The sequence below is a fragment of the Selaginella moellendorffii genome, unplaced genomic scaffold (assembly GCF_000143415.4).
Source record: "Selaginella moellendorffii unplaced genomic scaffold, v1.0 SELMOscaffold_24, whole genome shotgun sequence".
NCBI lineage: Eukaryota > Viridiplantae > Streptophyta > Lycopodiopsida > Selaginellales > Selaginellaceae > Selaginella > Selaginella moellendorffii.
Window position 1 is genome coordinate 1,686,866 of NW_003314285.1, and position 17,184 is coordinate 1,704,049.

General features: G+C 45.3%; 5 protein-coding genes across 7 annotated transcripts; 3 read left to right on the forward strand and 2 right to left on the reverse strand.

Annotated features, from left to right (window-relative positions):
- Positions 1-448: 448 nt before the first annotated feature.
- On the reverse strand, positions 449-3,271 carry LOC9636414 (mRNA-capping enzyme). 2 transcript variants are annotated; one of them, XM_002974443.2, is made up of 15 exons: positions 3,076-3,269; positions 2,873-3,020; positions 2,597-2,820; positions 2,481-2,543; positions 2,303-2,428; positions 1,944-2,243; positions 1,840-1,895; positions 1,635-1,791; positions 1,446-1,583; positions 1,293-1,397; positions 1,136-1,234; positions 992-1,081; positions 853-934; positions 674-804; positions 449-613 (listed from the first exon to the last, which is right to left on the reverse strand). In XM_002974443.2, exons 1-15 carry the CDS (start codon positions 3,232-3,234, stop codon positions 503-505), a joined length of 1,989 nt encoding a protein of 662 aa, XP_002974489.2. In that variant the 5' UTR covers positions 3,235-3,269; the 3' UTR covers positions 449-502. The 2 variants fall into 2 exon arrangements, with proteins under 2 accessions (XP_002974489.2, XP_024535003.1); XM_024679235.1 differs by having other exon boundaries at positions 1,840-2,243; positions 3,076-3,271.
- On the forward strand, positions 2,833-10,649 carry LOC9636416 (mannosyl-oligosaccharide 1,2-alpha-mannosidase MNS1). The gene is made up of 13 exons (XM_002974275.2): positions 2,833-2,868; positions 8,746-8,835; positions 8,907-9,019; positions 9,071-9,133; positions 9,187-9,349; positions 9,403-9,492; positions 9,539-9,660; positions 9,711-9,776; positions 9,827-9,932; positions 9,981-10,079; positions 10,134-10,211; positions 10,269-10,439; positions 10,494-10,649. The coding sequence occupies exons 2-13, from the start codon at positions 8,779-8,781 to the stop codon at positions 10,647-10,649; spliced, it is 1,284 nt and encodes a 427-aa protein (XP_002974321.2). The 5' UTR covers positions 2,833-2,868; positions 8,746-8,778.
- LOC9636415 (pentatricopeptide repeat-containing protein At3g09040, mitochondrial) lies at positions 3,399-5,770 on the reverse strand. 2 transcript variants are annotated; one of them, XM_024679234.1, is made up of 2 exons: positions 5,654-5,770; positions 3,399-5,562 (listed from the first exon to the last, which is right to left on the reverse strand). In XM_024679234.1, exon 2 carries the CDS (start codon positions 5,526-5,528, stop codon positions 3,483-3,485), a length of 2,046 nt encoding a protein of 681 aa, XP_024535002.1. In that variant the 5' UTR covers positions 5,529-5,562; positions 5,654-5,770; the 3' UTR covers positions 3,399-3,482. The 2 variants fall into 2 exon arrangements, with proteins under 2 accessions (XP_024535002.1, XP_024535001.1); XM_024679233.1 differs by lacking the exon at positions 5,654-5,770 and having other exon boundaries at positions 3,399-5,641.
- Positions 6,195-8,608, forward strand: LOC112347801 (pentatricopeptide repeat-containing protein At4g21065-like). The gene has a single exon (XM_024679232.1). It carries the CDS (start codon positions 6,218-6,220, stop codon positions 8,357-8,359), a length of 2,142 nt encoding a protein of 713 aa, XP_024535000.1. The 5' UTR covers positions 6,195-6,217; the 3' UTR covers positions 8,360-8,608.
- Positions 10,650-11,455: 806 nt separating the features above from the next.
- LOC9657728 (pentatricopeptide repeat-containing protein At1g63330) lies at positions 11,456-14,717 on the forward strand. Its single transcript, XM_024679327.1, has 2 exons — positions 11,456-14,352; positions 14,451-14,717. The coding sequence occupies exon 1, from the start codon at positions 11,533-11,535 to the stop codon at positions 14,350-14,352; it is 2,820 nt and encodes a 939-aa protein (XP_024535095.1). The 5' UTR covers positions 11,456-11,532; the 3' UTR covers positions 14,451-14,717.
- The last annotated feature ends 2,467 nt before the right edge of the window (positions 14,718-17,184 follow it).

The following is a 17,184-nucleotide window of genomic DNA, read 5'->3' on the forward strand; positions in this document are numbered from 1 at the left end:
TTCAAGAAGCTATATGAGATTCAAGACAATTCTTGCAGAAAATACTCAAGGAGCATAAGGAATCACGTCAGGGTCCCAAGGATTTCATGGGTGTCATGCTAGAGAACTCATACTAGAGGAAGGCTCTGGAGGGGAAGACGTTGTCAAAGCAATTATAACAGAGCATAGAAAATTATCAAACTAGACCAAATCATTGTCCTGGACTGGAGACAACAATGCTTGGCACTAGTCCCAGCTTCAGATACATGATTGGCCGACACTTCCGGAAGAGTGCTTGCAGAGATCTGTGTGCTGCAAATAATTGTCAACTTGATATTCAAAGATTCTGCTACACGAACACGTGAAAACAATGAGAACTGAATATGATCTAATTACGTGTTGAGTCTCCACTTTGAGAGGAAACTTCATGGTAATCAACACCATTCTTTTAACTACTAAGCTTTTGGTTGAACAACATAAATGTATAGTTTCTCCTCCATCTGCGCGGACAAGTCAGCTAAACTTACTTCAGAAACTGTTTGTCCTTTTCTTTGTACATGGGGAGCTTGACCGTTCTGTCGATCTCCTCAACTAGCTCTTCCTGTGTGATGTTGTCCTTGATGCTATTGAATACCTGAGATCAACATGCCAAGAATGCGTAAGAAACCCCGCTGGCTCAGCTTAGCGCGCAAACCTTTCTATACGTGTTGAACGCGTTTGCAAGCGGCTTGTCCGGCCTCAATCGCATGAATTCCCAGGATTGCCTCTCGTTGTTCCACGAGCACTCGATCACCTTGTTCTCCAGCGTCGAGGGATCAACCGAGTCTGTCAAGCCGAGAATCAGGATCGCCGCGCACTTGCCAGGCGACTTACCATCAAAACTTACTGAAGCTCCCGGGAGCACTTGATGATTTCCTTTCTCTAACAGCGACAAAGTAAAAGTATCCCCTGATCTCTGAAAGCAAACATCCCAAAACTTAGAACGTGATAGAGACAGTCATTAGCGTCCCACCTGGAGGTAAAAATCCACTGAGTTTAAACTGGGAAACTTCCACTTCAGTAAACTATCTGACGTTCGGCAAACATATGGCATCTCAAATCCCTGCATTGCGAAAACGAGCTTGTGTCGGCCGACAAGTATGATCAAGTTACAAACCTGGAAGATGAGTCCATCTGATCGGTGCGAAAGACCGGGAATGAGCTTCTGGAAAAGCAGTTTTGTGCTCGAAAGGGGCCAAAAGTTTTTCCTACGGACCTGGAAAAAAACCAAGCGAAGCAGGTGAAGCACAAACATGGTCCCAAAGGTTCCATACTCTGAATTCTTCATCCTTGTAAAGATAGCCACTTGAGCCCGCGTCATTGTGTCTGGGCCTTATAACGTCCGATTCTATCCCATGAAATCTTTGCGAGAAGGGTTTCTGCAAAAGTCAACCAGGCTAAATAGCTCCACGAACAATCGGACGAACCTTGACGAGTGACTCGGCGTTAACGACCATCATGTCATATATGAGGTACCTCCTCTCCAGTTTCCCCGTCTCTGGATGTTTGTCAATCACCATTTCTCCGTCTAGGAGCGTCATATGATGCACGGGCAAAGGAGAGTCCTAAACAAAATGGAGAGTAGAATAGTCTCAACCAACTTAGCAATTCCACACCTTTCGAGGATGAGGAAACCGCATCTGGATTCTCCTAAACTCAAACTTCCTATCAATAAGGTAGCAGCCATAAGAAAGTATGAGCATCATGTATCTGGTTCCATCCGCTTTCCACGTTGCAAAATAGTAATGTTGTTTCAGCAGTTGAAGCTTGCTCCTGCCCAGGCCTTGTAAGAATCAGATACATAACAAGAAAGGGGCATACCTGTCCAGCGACACGGGATGTGAGCCTGGAAAAGACAAGTTTCTGGATTGTGAAGCCTGGAGGTTGAAGTCGAACAGATCAGCTGAAGAATTCCGATGGCTTACCAGGTCAAGCAACGACAGACACAATCGTTGGAGTTCGATTTGCTCCTCACTTGAAATTGCATCGCCAAGAACATCATCGTTTGTCATTGGAGCAGCGTTTTCTTGCCGGTCTAGCGTAGGGTCGTCCTCCTCGTCATCGCCGTCATCATCATCGACGGTACCATTCAAATCGAGCCTTTTCCAATCAGGAACAGCAGGAGCAGCGAAAGGAGTGGGGTCGTGGTAGAGCGCATATAATTTCCGAATGTAGCTCTTTTTATAGATACCGGGAGGCCTTGCAGCGGCGAATTTTGCGAGAGCCTACACGGAAAGAAATCAGAGTTCCGAATGCGAGACAAAAATAAAAACAATAAGCACACCTGAGTCACGGGGAGGCCGCAATAGCGAACGAGATAGTTGACAATCATGTACCCGGTCCTGTTAAATCCGTGCGTGCAGTGAACGAGGACGCGTGAGGTCTTGGATCTTTGAAGGTAGCGATGTGTCTAAGCGCAACAGTTACACCGGCATTACGCCATAGAAAACAGAATCACATACCTCATAGACAAAAGTATTTACAGCCTCAGCGTCAGGGACTTCGTTCCTACCTTTGCATGGAATCTAAGCAGTGAGCAAGACGATGTAATACACAAAAGCAAGAAAAAGCAGCTTACTTTGAAATGGCTGAGACCAGCTCTCGTCACTTCGTTCGCGGAGTAGTATCTGGTCGTGTTGGTGAGATCGATTATCAAACCAACATCCTTGTGCTGTCGTAGGATACGCTTCCAGCTATATCGCTTCCCCGGCTCTATGGCAGCATTGTAGGCCTCCCCAAGAAAGACTTTAGATGGGACAAACCTGAGAACAGGCTCGCCAAATGGAGGACAATCGATCCAGCCTAAGGAAAACCAAATGAAAACGAAACCAAGAACAAAAAATCTGAGTGGTACCCTTGGGAATCAAAGGAATCGAAGAAGCAGCATACTGTTGCTGCGGTGGGGGCGGAGCTGGAGCTGCTGGAGCCCGGCGGGGTTTCTCGGGTTGTATAGAAGCGTTCTCAAGCTTTCGTTTCAGCCTCGCCCTTCGTTCCTCGCGCTCCTGGGCGAGACAAGGGATTCTCAATTCGATATTTTAATCTCTCTCTCTCATTTACCCGCCGATACGTCTCCACGCCCGTCTCGACGCGGCCATCCTCCTCCGCCGCCTCCTCCTCCTCTGGATTCTCTTCCGCCGCCGCTTCAATTTCCTCCTGCAATGCAACCTGGCATTCCTCCTCCTCCTCCGTCTCCTCTGGCAGCACGTTGAGATCCATCCACAAACCCTAAATCCCAAGAACCCTAAAATAGATTAATGCCCAAGGGAAAAATAGGATCTCCAAAGGTATATTCCAGGATATTCGCCCTTCTTCCTCGCGATAGTTTCCGGTGTTCTCGGAGCGCCCAAAACTTCCACTGTGCGATCGACCACTTCCCTGGAGACTCACACACGATGGATCGACCATTTTCACGATGAATCGACCATGGTTTCGACCATTTCCACGATGGTTTCGATCGACCAGTTTCAAGTGAATTCCAGCGCCCTCCATCCAAGCGCCTTCTCCACTCTCTCCACGCCGTCCCAGTGCCCCGCGGCCGCGAAGATGTTCCACAGCAGCACATACGGCACCTGGTCGCTCGCGTCCAGGCCGAAAACGAGCTCCGCCGCTCGGATCCCGCGCTTCAAGTCCCCCTGAGTCGTGCAAGCCCCCAGCAGCGACGTGACGATCACGTTGTCCGGCTGGAACGGCAGGCCGCGAACCAGCTCCTCGGCCTCGTCCAGCCTCCCGGAGCGAGCTAGGAGATCGATCACGCACGAGAAGTGCTCCTGGCCGGGCGTCAGGCCATAGTCTCGCTGCATCGCGAACAAGTAGCTCTTGGACTCGCGCACGAACCCGAGGTGGCTGCAAGCGAAGAGCACCCCCAGGAACGTAACTTCGTTTGGCTCCGTGTAGTCCTGCTGCATCAGCCGGAAGAGCTCCAGTCCTTCCATGCCGTGCCCGTTGGAAGCATACGTTGCCAGCAGCGATGACCAAGTTACCACGTCCCGGACGATCATCTTGTCGAACAGCCCCCTCGCGGTTCCAACTTGTCCACACTTCCCATACATGTTTACCAGCGTGTTGCCGATGATGAGGTCCAGGTCGAGGCCGGAAGCAACCACACTGGCGTGGATTCTCCTCCCTTCTTCCAGGCAGGGCTTGCAGGCGCAGCAGTCGATTGCCACCACGAACGTCACGCGGTCGGGCTTCACCTCCTTCTCGGCCTCGAGCCGCTGGAACAGCACCAGTGCCTCGCCAAATTCGCCTTGCAAAGCGTAAGCTTTCATGATCCCGTTCCAGGTGATGACGTTCCGGCGGCTCATGCTCTCAAACACGGCTCTCGCGTCGGCCGAGGTCCCACTCTTGGCGTACATGGACAGCAGCGTGTTGCACACAACCACGTCGGTCTTGACGGCTTCGCTGCTGTCGGCTAGAGACTTGTGAATCGCCTTTCCATCCGCTAGAGACTTCACGTTGGCACACGACTGCAAAGCGATGCTGAAGATGACTGTGTCGGGCTGTAGTTCGTCGGAGAGAACCATCTCGTGAAAGAGCTGGATGACTTCCCGGTCGTCGCCATTGTTGCCGTAGGCCCGAAACATCGCCGTCCAGGAGGCCATGTCCCGCTCTCGGAGTTTGTCAAAGGCTGCTCGAGCTAGCCGGACTTCACCACACCTACTGTAGAAGTTGACGAGCGTGTTACCGACTTGAGGTGCCGTTTCTTCGCTCCAGAGAATGCAGGAATGAATTCCCTTCCCGGCTGATAGATCCCCCAGTTCCGCACAAGCATCCAGAGCTATCTTCAACGTCACCTGATTCGGCTTTCCTCCCTCCAAGCACATCTCTCTGTACAAAGCCAGAGCTTCTCCGGAGAATCCCGTCTCAACGTAAACAGAGATCATGGCTGTCCACGAGATCACGTCTCTCATCGGCATCTGGTCGAAGATAATCCTGGCATCCTCCGGACGACCACACCTCCCATAGAAGTTCGTAAGAGCGTTGTTGACGCAAACAGCTCTCGAGTCCGAGCAACCGAGGCTGTCATGAATCGCCTTGCCAAACTCTAGTGCCTTCGCGTGCGCACAGGCGTCGAGAGCACTGGAGAAGCTCACGCAGTCAGCCTCGACACCTTCGATGTCCATCTTTTGGAACGTCTCGAGGGCTTCCTTCACGTATCCGCTGTGAGCGTAAGCCAGGATCATGATATTCCATGCCACGAACGAAGGACTGTCCATCGTCGCAAACATGGTCTTGGCATCGTCTAGGCTCCGGCACTTCCAGTACATGTTGAGGATGCTGTTCTCGAGAACTGTGTCGGGTTTGACGCCACCTTTGTCAATCCTAGCGTGGATCATTCTACCCTGTTCTAAGTCTTGCGAGCTCGCACAAGCCTCGATAGCACCGACGTACGTTATCTTGTCCGGCGTCCAGTCCATGTCGTTGTAGAGCTCGAGAGCTTCCTTCCCACGACCATTCTGCGCGTAAGCCGATATGATCGAGTTCCAAGTCACCACATCTTTCTTCTTCATCTCGTTGAAAACGCTTCTGGCCGCGTCCAAGTCCCTGCATTTGCCATACATGTGAATCAGAGAGTTTCCAACAAGACTGGAATCGAAAAAACCACAAGGAACAAGGAAATTGTGAAGAGCCTTACCGCGTCTGGGATCTCCGAGTATGGCGCACGCATTGATAGCGACGACGAAGGTGATGGCGTTGGCCTTGATCCCCTCCAGAGCCATTTTGCTGAAGAACACCAGCGCCTCATCCAAATGCCCGTTTTGGGCATATGCAGTGATGAGAATCGTCCAGGAGTAGAGGTTTGGAAGCGCGATCCGGGCGAAGCAATCCCACGCCTCGGGCAAGCTCCCACACTTACCATACATCTCCACCAGCAAGTTCTCGAGGTATCTTTCACCCTGGTAGCCGCGTCTCACCATGTGTTCGTGGATCTTCCGGCCCTCTGGGAGAGCGCCCTGGATCCCACATTGCCGGAGTAGAGCCGCGAATTCGTCCGACTCCACCCTCGAGCCCTGGTCTAACCTGTGGAGAGCGCTCTCCAGATCGTCTTGATCGGATGATACTACTGCGACGGGCGCCAGGGATTCCAAGAATGCCGGCGCGCGCCTCGGTCGATCCAGATGCCGCAGCTTGAATCGCCATAGTACCATAAACCCTAGCTCGTCGATCGACCAGATGCCGCCACGATCGAGCTTCTTCGATGCTCGTGAGAAGAAATCTTGTCAAGAGGAGCATCCACTGCTCTGTCTCGAAATATCGGCATCGCGGCGACCAAGAGACAATCGATCTGGCCGCCCTGGACACGGCTCACCCGGATTCCCTGAAAGACCTCTGCTCGTCTCTGATCAAGCGCTGCGGAAGATCCAAGAACCTAGCCGATGGCCGGCGGATTCACCACCGCCTGGCCAGGAATTCGCAGCTGGATCGCTTCCTTGCGAATCTACTGATCGAAATGTATGGCAAATGCGGCAGCGTCGGCGATGCCCGGCGCGTGTTCGATGAAATCGGCGACCGAAAGAACATCTACTCGTGGACGATTATGATCGCCGCGGCCGCGAGCAACGGATCCAAGCACCTGGCGATGCAAATCTTCCGCGAGATGGATCTCCAGGGAGTGAGCCCCAACCACATAACCTACGTGGTTGCCCTAGAGGCGTGCTCGAGCTTGATAGAGGGCCGACATTTGTACGACTGCATGGTCGCGGATGAGACACTGGCCAGAGACCATATTCTCGGCAATGCGCTTATAACAATGTACGGAAGATTCCAGCGGCTAGACGAAGCATTTTCTATCTTTAAAGAAAGGTTGGAGAAAGACGTTGTTACTTGGAACGCAATGGTAGCAGCATTTGCCCAGAATGGGTATTTTGACAGGGCAATGGATTTGTTTAAAAGTATGGATCTAAAACCCGACGCTGTAACATTTCTGGGTCTGATAGCTGGAGTAGAGAGATTAGAACAGGGTTTAGCTGTCCACACGAAGATTTTGGCGAACAAGTCGATAGATCTGAGACGAGAAACCAATCTGAGCAACTCGCTAATCAGTATGTATGGGAGGTTTTGTTGTATTGGCGAGGCTAGAAAATGTTTTAGCAACTTAAAGGATAAAGATGTTGTATCGTGGAATGCGATGCTTTTGGCAAATGCCCAAAGTGGGGATTACATGAACGTTTTGGAGCTGTACCAGGCGATGGACTTGGAGCCAGACCAGCGAACTTTTCTGGCAGCTCTCGATGCCTGTGCAAACTTAACAGCGATCCAGCAAGGAAGAGAGGTTCACTCTCGAATCTCTCGACATCACAATCTCGACACGGATGTTCTCGTTGGCAACTCGCTCATCTACATGTATGCCAAGTTTGGATGTGTCGAAGACGCAAGGCTCGTATTTGATAGAATCCACAACAAAGACGTGATCTCCTGGACTGCGATCATCGCTGCTCACTGCCAAAACGGCTACCCGATAGAATCACTGGAACTCTTTGTGGAGATGCAGCAGCAGGGAATCAAGCCGGATCTCATCACCTATGGATGTGTTCTATCGGCTTGTAGCTATGCAGGCCTGGTCTATAGATCTGGCGTCCTCTTTCTCGGCATTTCAAGCGACTATGGCCTCACTCCAAATGCCGATAACTTCTCCACCATGGTTGACGTCTTGAGCCGAGCAGGATGGCTGGAACACGCAGAAGAACTCATCCGAACCATGCCTTTTCTTCCGGATCCAGTGACTTGGACGATGCTGCTTGGAGCATGCAAGGTTCACGGGGACGTGGATCGAGCAAAACGCATAGCCGAGGCGGTCTGTAAGTCGCAGTCCAAAGGGCAAGCTTCCGGAGATCACGTACTTCTCTCGAATCTCTTCGCCGCTGCCAAGAAGTGGGACGACGTCAAGGACACTCGCAAGAGAATGGAGAGGAGCGGCGTGAGAAAGCAACCCGGGCGGAGCTGGATCGAGATCGATGGCAAGATCCACGAGTTCTTGGTGGGAGACACGAGCCACAATAGGTGGGAAGAGATCCACGCCAAGCTTCTCGAGCTGGGCGACGCGATCGCGAAAGCGGGGTATGTTCCAAGCACCGAGGAGGTCTTGCATGACATCGAGGACGCGAGCAAGAGCAAGCTTTTGGGATACCACAGCGAAAAGGTGGCGATCGCGTTTGGGGTGTTGTCGACGCCGCATGGAACACCGCTGAGGGTGATGAAGAACTTGAGAATGTGCTGCGATTGTCACGCTGCCGCGAAGATGATCTCCAAAGTCACGGGGCGCGAGATCATTGTCCGCGACGCAAACCGCTTCCACAAGTTCGTGAGCCTTGGAGAGTGCACTTGTCGGGACTTTTGGTAGTTTTTTACTTTGCAAAACTTTTCGAGGTTTTGCCATGTGTGACGAGAAACAGGCCAAACTTGCATAGCTGTGACGGGATCTCCAAAGCGGTCAAAGAATGGCGACAGATTTCTTTCTGTTTTAAAAACTGGCGTTAGTTAACCTTTACTGGATCAATGGGTCGTGTGCTGGTCATCCTCCTCTTCACAGTCTTCTCCAGGATTTTCTCAGTATGTGCAGTTCTAGAAACTTTTGTTCTTACCGGCTTTTCATAACTTGTACTGTAGGCTAACGTCACAGATCACTCATCAGAGGCAAGGATGACATTTTGCTTCATTCCCCAAAGTTTTGATTTTTGATCGTCCAATTTTGTGCAGGAAGATCTGAAGTTTGCTCCTACAGATGAGACCTTGCAAAGAAGAGAGAGAGTGAGGGCAGCCATGCTCCATGCCTGGACATCATATGAGAAATTCGCCTGGGGTGAAGACGAGCTACAAGTAATATGGAAAACCTTTAACCCTCTGTCTCTCGTTTTGACTTTTTTTTTCCTTCTGATATTTTTGTTTAGCCTTTGACAAAAAATGGGGTGAACAGTTTTGGTGGTCTTGGTGCCACCATTATAGACGCAATGGACACACTCTATATTATGGGCCTCCACACCCAATTTCAGAAAGCTAGAACGTACTTATCCTTGTAACAGATGATACATCATGTGCCTAACTTAATGCACAGGTTCGTAGCTGGGCTCAACTTTAACATAAACTATGAGGTCAATCTGTTTGAAACAACAGTTCGGTAATGATTTCTACAAATATTGTCTCAATTTCCTAAGTTTTTGTTATGCATAGAATTCTGGGAGGGTTGATAAGCACATATGACCTCACAAAGGATGATATTTTCTTAACGAAAGCGAGACAATTAGCAGATAGGTTACTTCCAGCATTCAATACTGAGACTGGAATACCCTATGGGAGGGTGAATCTGGCAAGTGGAGAGGCGAGAAATCTCGTGGTATATATATGTTCTTTGGTAAACCTGATTTCCAAAACTTATGGATTGATTAGGGAGCCAGTGTGCTGGCTGAACTTGGAACCTTGCAAGTTGAGTTTATTGCTCTGTCACAAAGAACTGGATTGCAAAAGTATCGCATCAAGGTTAATGGAATCATCTCTAATGAAAGCTATTAATTGTGTTTTACAGGTTGAAACTGCCATGAGAACAATTCAGAAAATATTTCCAAAAGATGGACTCCTTCCTGTTTACATTGACCCACATACCCTACAACGGTATGACAAAGTTACCTTTGGGGGTACAGGTGACAGGTATTCTATAATCTTTTTAATATTTTCTATGCTTATAGAATTAATTCTAGCTTTTATGAGTACCTTCTAAAAACATGGGTTCTTGGAGGTAAAACACAAGCAGTACAAGGTTATAGGTATTCCTTACTCCTTTCCATTTATTTTAATATTTTTTATTATCATTTAGACAAATGTGGGAGAGATCTATGGATGGTTTGATGACCTTGATTAAAAAAAAAGCACCATACTATTATGTATTTGAACGCAATAGTAATGGTGACCTTTTTCCCAAGGTAAGCTTTTTCATATAAACTTTTGCATATTCATATGAAACATTTCAGATGGAGGAGCTTGCTTGTTTTGTTCCTGCTATGCTTGTTCTTGGCTCTTATGATGCTTCAGCTCAAAAGAAAAATCAGTATCTTTGGCTTGCCCAACAGGTTTTTTTTTCTCTTTCCTTTTCTTTTTATAATTTCACTACACATATAAATCAGTTGACCACCACCTGCTATAATTTTTTCTATTCCTCACCTATAAGAATTGCTGCTGACACTTATATTTATAATGGCAAGGTTGATACAAAGTTCTTAGTAAATCTTCTTGCAAATACTAATTCTATATTTGTGAAGGAAATGACAATTCAAGATCCAAAGAACATTATGAGACCAGAGACTCTTGAGTCAATTTTTTATATGTGGCAATTAACAAACAATAAAGCATATAGAGAATGGGGTTGGAACATTTTTTTGGCATATGAGAAATACTCACGAGTGGAAAATGGCTATGTTGGTCATGTTGATGTAAGATTAATGTTTAATATGCGTTTCAATAATAAATTTATTATCTTATTACAGGTTACTACTGGTAAAAAAGACAATAAGATGCAAAGTTATTTTTTAGCAGAGACCCTTAAGTATCTTTTTCTTTTATATTCTTCTTCTGATAATTTCCCCTTCAATCAATGGGTATTTAACACAGAGGCTCATCCTATCAAAATTATTCCTAGGTAAAGCTTTATTAATTAAAGATACTTTTCTCCATTAATATATAGTTTCAATTTGAATACACTTGCTGATTATTAAAATTAAATTTCACTTAAAAGTTTTTTTTTGGAATTCCACCCAAATTTTAATAAAGATAAAAATTGTCTTCAAGTGAGGGAGTGCCTAGACAAGAATTTTAATTTTTCTAAACTATAATGGGTGAATTTAATTTTGTAAAGGAGTCATATGGAAAGTCAAGAAGTGCTTTAAATTTTTTTTTAATTTTCTTAGGTGGGTTTAGTTTTGTAAAAGAGTCATTTGGAAGACAAAAGTATTATAAATAATATTAAATCTTTTATGCTAAAAGTGAAAATTTACTTTGTACTTATTTAATATATAGAGTGTATATTATATTTTACTGAAATTATATATCACTTTTCAATTGTTATAATTTACAATTACTTCTAAGAAATAAAAGATAATGACTTGAGAGACAATTTATTTGGGTTCAAATGTAAAAAGAAAATTCCTATAAATAATGTTTTTCAATTAATTAAATATTTTAAGATATTTAGAATTAAACATCTTTGTGCACTAAATAACCTTTGAGGAGATTTAAAGTTATAAACTTAGAATATAATAATTCTAAATGTTCCCAAAGAATGTTTAAATATTAAATTAAAATAATAAAGAAATAGATAGTGAATAAATAAATATTGCAAATGTAGAATTTTATTTTATCTTGTTGCTTCATAAAACATAATTTATATTAAACCAATCAAGCTACTCCAAATAATTCCATTATTTATTTTTTCCTTTTTTTAAAAATATATTCCTTTTCTTTTATTATGAATATATGATTATAAATTAAAATGACGAGGGGTTTAGGGTGTAAGAATGTGGGCAGAGGATGCGCTTGGGGCTCCTGCGCCCTCGCTCGCGCTTCTTCCGTCTCAATCTCGATAGCAATGCTTCCTCCTCCTCATCTTCCACTGGCGACAATGGTGGGGAAAATGGCCGCTCGAATCCAGTGCTCAAGAAGAAGAAGCACCCCGGCTCGCAAGACAGCAATGGCGATCCCTTGAAGGAGCTGTGCTCGCTCGTCGCCTCTGCTACTTCCAAGCCAAATGCGGTGCTCATCTCGGCGTCGTCCCGGACGAAATCGCTCCAGCAGCGCTACAATCGCGTGGAATGCAGCATCCGCCAGGTACGCTCGAGTCGCTCGAGTGGATTCTTCGGCCATGCCGATGCGATCCTCGATATTTTGGGGTTCCTAGAGCATGGACAGGAAATCGGCAGTGCTCTGGGGCAGCGATTCGAGTCTCTTCTCTCGGATTTTCTAGTCGCTAGGGTTGTGCTTGGAGCTCAGAGCTTAGAGATGGCGTGCTCGTTCTTCGAGTGGGCGTCTGGAAGTGGTGGGAGCTACAGGCCCGGGATCTTGGCATACGATTGCCTCGTTCATGTTCTTGTCAAGGGTGGAAGAGCTGGGCAGGCATACGATAGATTCCAGGAGCTCTCCAGGTTTTCCTTGGCTCCCTCCAAGTTCATGTATGGGATTCTCGTGGATGGTCTAGCGGCACAGGGCGATACCGAGAAGGCACTGGCGATCTTCGAAGAGTTTAAGGAACGCTATGGTGGAGAAGAAGAAGAGAGGGTCGTCCAGTGCTTTGGTTTCCTCGTCACTGGACTTTGCAAGGCTGGGAAGATCTCCGAGGCCACGGATCACTACCAAAGGCTGCGAAAGAGCTTGCGATTCTTGAGCGTGGTGGTGTATAACAGTCTCATAGACGGGCTTGTCAAGGCCAAGCTCGTGGACAAGGCACTGGAGATTTTCTCTCGAGACATGGACGAGGCTCTCTGCCAGCCAAACTCTCACACTTATGGAGCTCTTGTCTCGGGGCTTTGCAAGGCCGGCAGGATCGCAGAGGCTTGCGAGCTCTTCCAGCAGATGATCGAGAGAAGATACACTCCTCACGTAGTGCTCTACACGACTGTGATCGATGGGCTTTGCAAGGCACGGCAGTTTGACAAGGCTTGCTCGTACCTGGAAAAGATGGAAAGTCCCGACATCGTTACGTATAGTGCGTTTATAGACGGGCTTTGCAACGTTGGAAAGGTGGACTATGCTTTTGAGCTCCTCAAGCAGATCCAAGAGCGTGGAAACGCTCGGCCCGACGTGGTGCTCTACACTATATTCATCAAGGGACTGTGCAAGGCTGGGCAAGTGGACAACGCTGTGGAGTTGTTCTACAAGATGGAAGATATCGGCTGTCCTCCCAATGCTGTGACTTACAACTCGCTCATGCGAGCGCTGGCTTGGCACAAGAGCGTGGACGCTGCCCGGAGGCTCTTCACGGAGATGATAAGAAAAGGATGCGAGCCCGATGGAGCGACTTACGTGCTTATCTCCGAAGTTTTTTTCAAGAGCAAGAGCTTGGAGGACGCTCGCAAGTTTGAGGAAGATGTGAGAAACGAATGCGGCAGCCTCAAAGGCTTGGCTGCGTATGTTTCTCAGATCAACAAGCTCTGCAGGGAAAGGAAGCTGGAAGAGGCGTACAGGATTCTCCAGACGATCGCCAAAGACATGCAGCCAACAGTGGGGATGTACGCAACGCTCGTTCGCGCCTTTCTGCGAGACGAAAGAGCCATGGAGGTGGACGAGCTCGTGAAAGACATGGTCCGGAGAGGGTGTGCTCCATCGTGTGAACTTCACAACGCCATCATGGCTGGCTTGAGGTGGATCGCTAGGAACAAGAAGCTGCCAGCCTTCGTCCACAAGTTGGTCTCGGAGATGGAAGAGAAGCAGTGGATTCCAGACGCACTTTTTTGCACCAGTCTTGTGGAAGGACTGTGCCAAGCCGGCTATCCAGGCCTTGCACAGCAGCTAGTGACACAAGCTGACAGCAAACAAGGCTCGATCAATCACCACCTGTGGGATACTCTCGTCAGGATGCTTTTCACGTCGGGAAAACTCAAGATAAGCTTGACAGTTGCTGAGCAAGCGCTGGAAAGGGGTTGTGAGATCCATGTTTTGACGTACTACGAGATCATACGAGGACTTGTGAGGCTTGGCAAGGTGAGCAAGGCACTGGCGCAGTTCCAGAAAATGGTCGAGCATGGAAAGCCGACACTCAGCAGACAGATGGCCATGGTTCACAGCAGCCTTGTAACAAAGCTGTGTAGGAGGGGCCGACTAGAGGACGCTTACGAGCTCCACCAGAAAATGGTGAAGCGAGGATTGTCCCCGACGATAAAGTCCTACAAGCTTCTGATCAAGTACCACTTCAAGGCTGGAAAAGCTGGAGTTTCTCGGCAGTTGTTTGAGCAGATGCAAAAGGTGGATTCGCCGCAAACTCGAGACACTTACAGGGTGCTGTTGGAAGGCTACTGTCAAGCCGGAATGCTGGACGAAGCCTATGGAGCTTTGGAAGAAACTGTTGCCCGCCAGTTCAAGCCCACTGGAGCGAGCTACCTTGAGCTGATCCGAAAGCTCTGTGAGCTGGGAAGAACCGAGGAGGCGCACCACATACTCCAGAGGATGGTTTCGCTCGGCCATCGCCCCCTGCTGCTGTCTTACAACGCCGTCTTTCAGGCCTACTACGAGAGTGGAAGGTTTGCAAACGCTCGCGAAGTTTTCCAGGAGATCCTAAGGCTGTTTAGGATCGATAAAGCCAGACAGTTCCCTATCACGGAGGATCAGCTGCGAGTCATCTTCGATCGACCATATTAAGTAAGTCATCTGATATTGATATTTCTTTGTTTGCTTGCTCCTTTCGTGCAATGCAGCTTGTATCAAAGGCATAACTTATGATGCTTGTGGGTTTATAGGAATGCAAAAGAGCTCTTCTTTCTAAGAGACGAGCCGCGACAAGATCCACTCCAAGCTTCTCGAGCTAGGCGATGGCGATCGCGAAGGTTCCAAGCATATATAGGAGCAGGCACGAGATCATTGTCCGCGTTAATGGAATCATCTTACTAATTAGTGGAAGTTATTAATTGTGTTTTACAGGTTTGCCGTAAAATTTAGAGAATTTTACACTCCTTCCTGTTTATGAATATTTCCAGCACCTTCTAAAAGCATGGACATCACTAAAATCCACTCTTTAAGTTCTACTCAATAGAATCAAATAAACCAAGAGAAGATACTTGGAGCAAAGAAAAATGTTTGAATTCCCTAAGATAATTAACTTTTCTTTGGAAGGACTATCTCTATGAGATCTAAGACACACATGGTAAGGTATGGCTATCAAGTTAAGATTCTAGAGAATTTTATTCTAAGGAAGTTAAAGTGGCAATTTATTGTGCAAAAGTGATTAGGGGAAGCAAGAGAGGAGCACGTGATGATGAGTGGAGCTGGGATAATGGAGCATAACATAGAGCTGATGTGTTGGAGTAGATTATATCCAGTGGGGAATGTAAAATAAAGGGTAGAGGTGGAACCAATCAGATGAAGCCAATCATCATCTTATGTCCCTTCTTATTTTTTTTTTCCTCTGGAGCAAGATCAGATTTATACTCAGATTGGTAGTATGCAATTATAGGCAAGAGTGCATCAAATTATTGGCTGAGAACTTGGCCACTTGCTGGATGAATAGATTCACTGCCCTTTGTAGTGGAGTTCAAGCACAAACTCTAGTGGATGCATTGCTTGGTTTTTGGTTGTGTTGGCCAGGAGCTGCATTTGTGAGTAGAGTAAGGAGGGCCAGCAAGCCATGTGTAGCCAGGGACAACAACAAGAACAAGTAAAAAAAATTGTTGAAAATTTTCTTAGGAAGGAAAAATAGAATAAAAAAGTCTTAACAGTAGCCTATCAAAGTGTGCCACCACCTAGCAAGAGCAACAACAAAATCAATCAAATCTAGTTGTCAACATAGCCACACTAGCAGTGACAAGTCAGATGAAGTATCCTAATGAACTTGTGAGCATGACAAACAATGAGCAACAACAATGTTTTCCTGCAATGATGTAATAGTAGAGTGGTACACAATAGTAATGGCAACAGCAACTTTTGTAGATTAGGATGCTTGGAAGAATGCATTTTTAAATGTTTCTTGCCTTCTGGGATTTTGTCAACAATGGTTACCTTGTTGTCAATCTAGAGGTATGCAATGTAATAATGGTAACTTCTCTCAAAGAAGGATCCATGACCTTCAGTGAATGATCAATTGTGATAGACATGTCCATACTGAGATCATGTTTTTTTTCAATTAGCTTAAGGTTTTATAAAAATAAGTTTTTACAAAAATAGACTTATAAAAATAAAGGTTTTAGGATTTTGAAGGCATTAATTTGCACTACTTTGTTTTATGGAAATTGAGAGAAAACTTTGATAATTTGTATACAATTAGTCAATATTTCTTAAAAGAAATAAAAAGTCTACATTCATATACTTTCCCTAGCCAGATTCTTTATTGATTTACATGGGTTAATTTCAGTTTAAAGATAGTTTTTAAGTTATAGCATATATCACAGAAACTTCTGAACAATCAAACATGGGGTGTGATGTGGATTAAGGCATGCAAGGTGGCTCAATTATAGTGCAGATTTAGAGATCATGAGAATCTCTGAGCTAGAGAATAAAAGCGGGATGCAATATGATTTCTTTTAAAAATTAAATAAAATTACCTAAATGCAGAATCTCCAATTAATTGCATGGGTTTGTATTTGAAGCCCATAATACCCTCAATTTAGGATGTTTTAAAAATGTTTTTTGATGGGATTCATATAATACCAAATTACAGTCACTTTGAAGAGAAAGAAATGTTTTTACTATATCACAATTTCTCTTCTTATTACAATATATATTAGGAGACCAAACCATAATTGAATTTTCAGAATATAATACAATATTCCCATCTATTCCTATCTTAAATTCACAGTATTTAAACTTTGAAGATCCTTTATACCATTTTATATGATCTCCTACATATAAAGCAAGAATGCAATTTAAATGTAAATATAAATAAGCTTTATGATTTGGTGATATTAAAAATTCAGTAGCTTTTAAAGAATTATAAGGCATGTTACTAATTAAAGTAGTGAGATCAATTCTACAATCATGTAATTTATTGAGCATAATACTTTGAATTTGTGGTAATTTATATTGAAAGTTTTTTTCTATAAACTCAATAGCATAATAACCACTCACTATTCTAATAAATCTTGCACGTAAATCTTGAATACGAATACGATATAAATCCAATAGAGTAGTCAAACTTTGTCTTACATTATCACCATCATCTTGTTCATATTCAATAAGATTTCCTCCACAAGTTGTATCAATAAATTTTCCATCTGAACTATAAAGCCATATTTGATTTGTCATGTTTAAAGGTCCATATATATCATCTTGTATTGTATAATCATATTGCATACTTTGACCCTTTGGCAACTCTCCTGATTTCGTGTTATTAATCATTAATTCAATAGCAGTAATAATTAAATTAACACTATCAACTGTCATACCATTCCTTCCACTATAATTTATAGTTGATATAGTAGATTTAATATAGAAAATTAAGAATATAAAAAAATTTATTTTAAACATTGTAAAGTGAATTCT

Coding starts and splice junctions, on each gene's coding strand:
- LOC9657728 (XM_024679327.1), top strand. CDS start 11,533: ATGCGCTTGGGGCTCCTGCGCCCTCGCTCGCGCTTCTTCCGTCTCAAT.
- LOC9636414 (XM_024679235.1), bottom strand. CDS start 3,234: ATGGATCTCAACGTGCTGCCAGAGGAGACGGAGGAGGAGGAGGAATGC. Junction 2,544..2,596: donor CTGGTCTCAGCCATTTCAAA/GTAAGCTGCTTT, acceptor CTCACTGCTTAG/ATTCCATGCAAAGGTAGGAA. Junction 1,792..1,839: donor CATCCCGTGTCGCTGGACAG/GTATGCCCCTTT, acceptor AGGCCTGGGCAG/GAGCAAGCTTCAACTGCTGA.
- LOC9636415 (XM_024679233.1), bottom strand. CDS start 5,579: ATGTATGGCAAATGCAGGGACTTGGACGCGGCCAGAAGCGTTTTCAAC.
- LOC9636416 (XM_002974275.2), top strand. CDS start 8,779: ATGCTCCATGCCTGGACATCATATGAGAAATTCGCCTGGGGTGAAGAC. Junction 9,134..9,186: donor CTGTTTGAAACAACAGTTCG/GTAATGATTTCT, acceptor TGTTATGCATAG/AATTCTGGGAGGGTTGATAA. Junction 9,933..9,980: donor ATGGTGACCTTTTTCCCAAG/GTAAGCTTTTTC, acceptor GAAACATTTCAG/ATGGAGGAGCTTGCTTGTTT.
- LOC112347801 (XM_024679232.1), top strand. CDS start 6,218: ATGCTCGTGAGAAGAAATCTTGTCAAGAGGAGCATCCACTGCTCTGTC.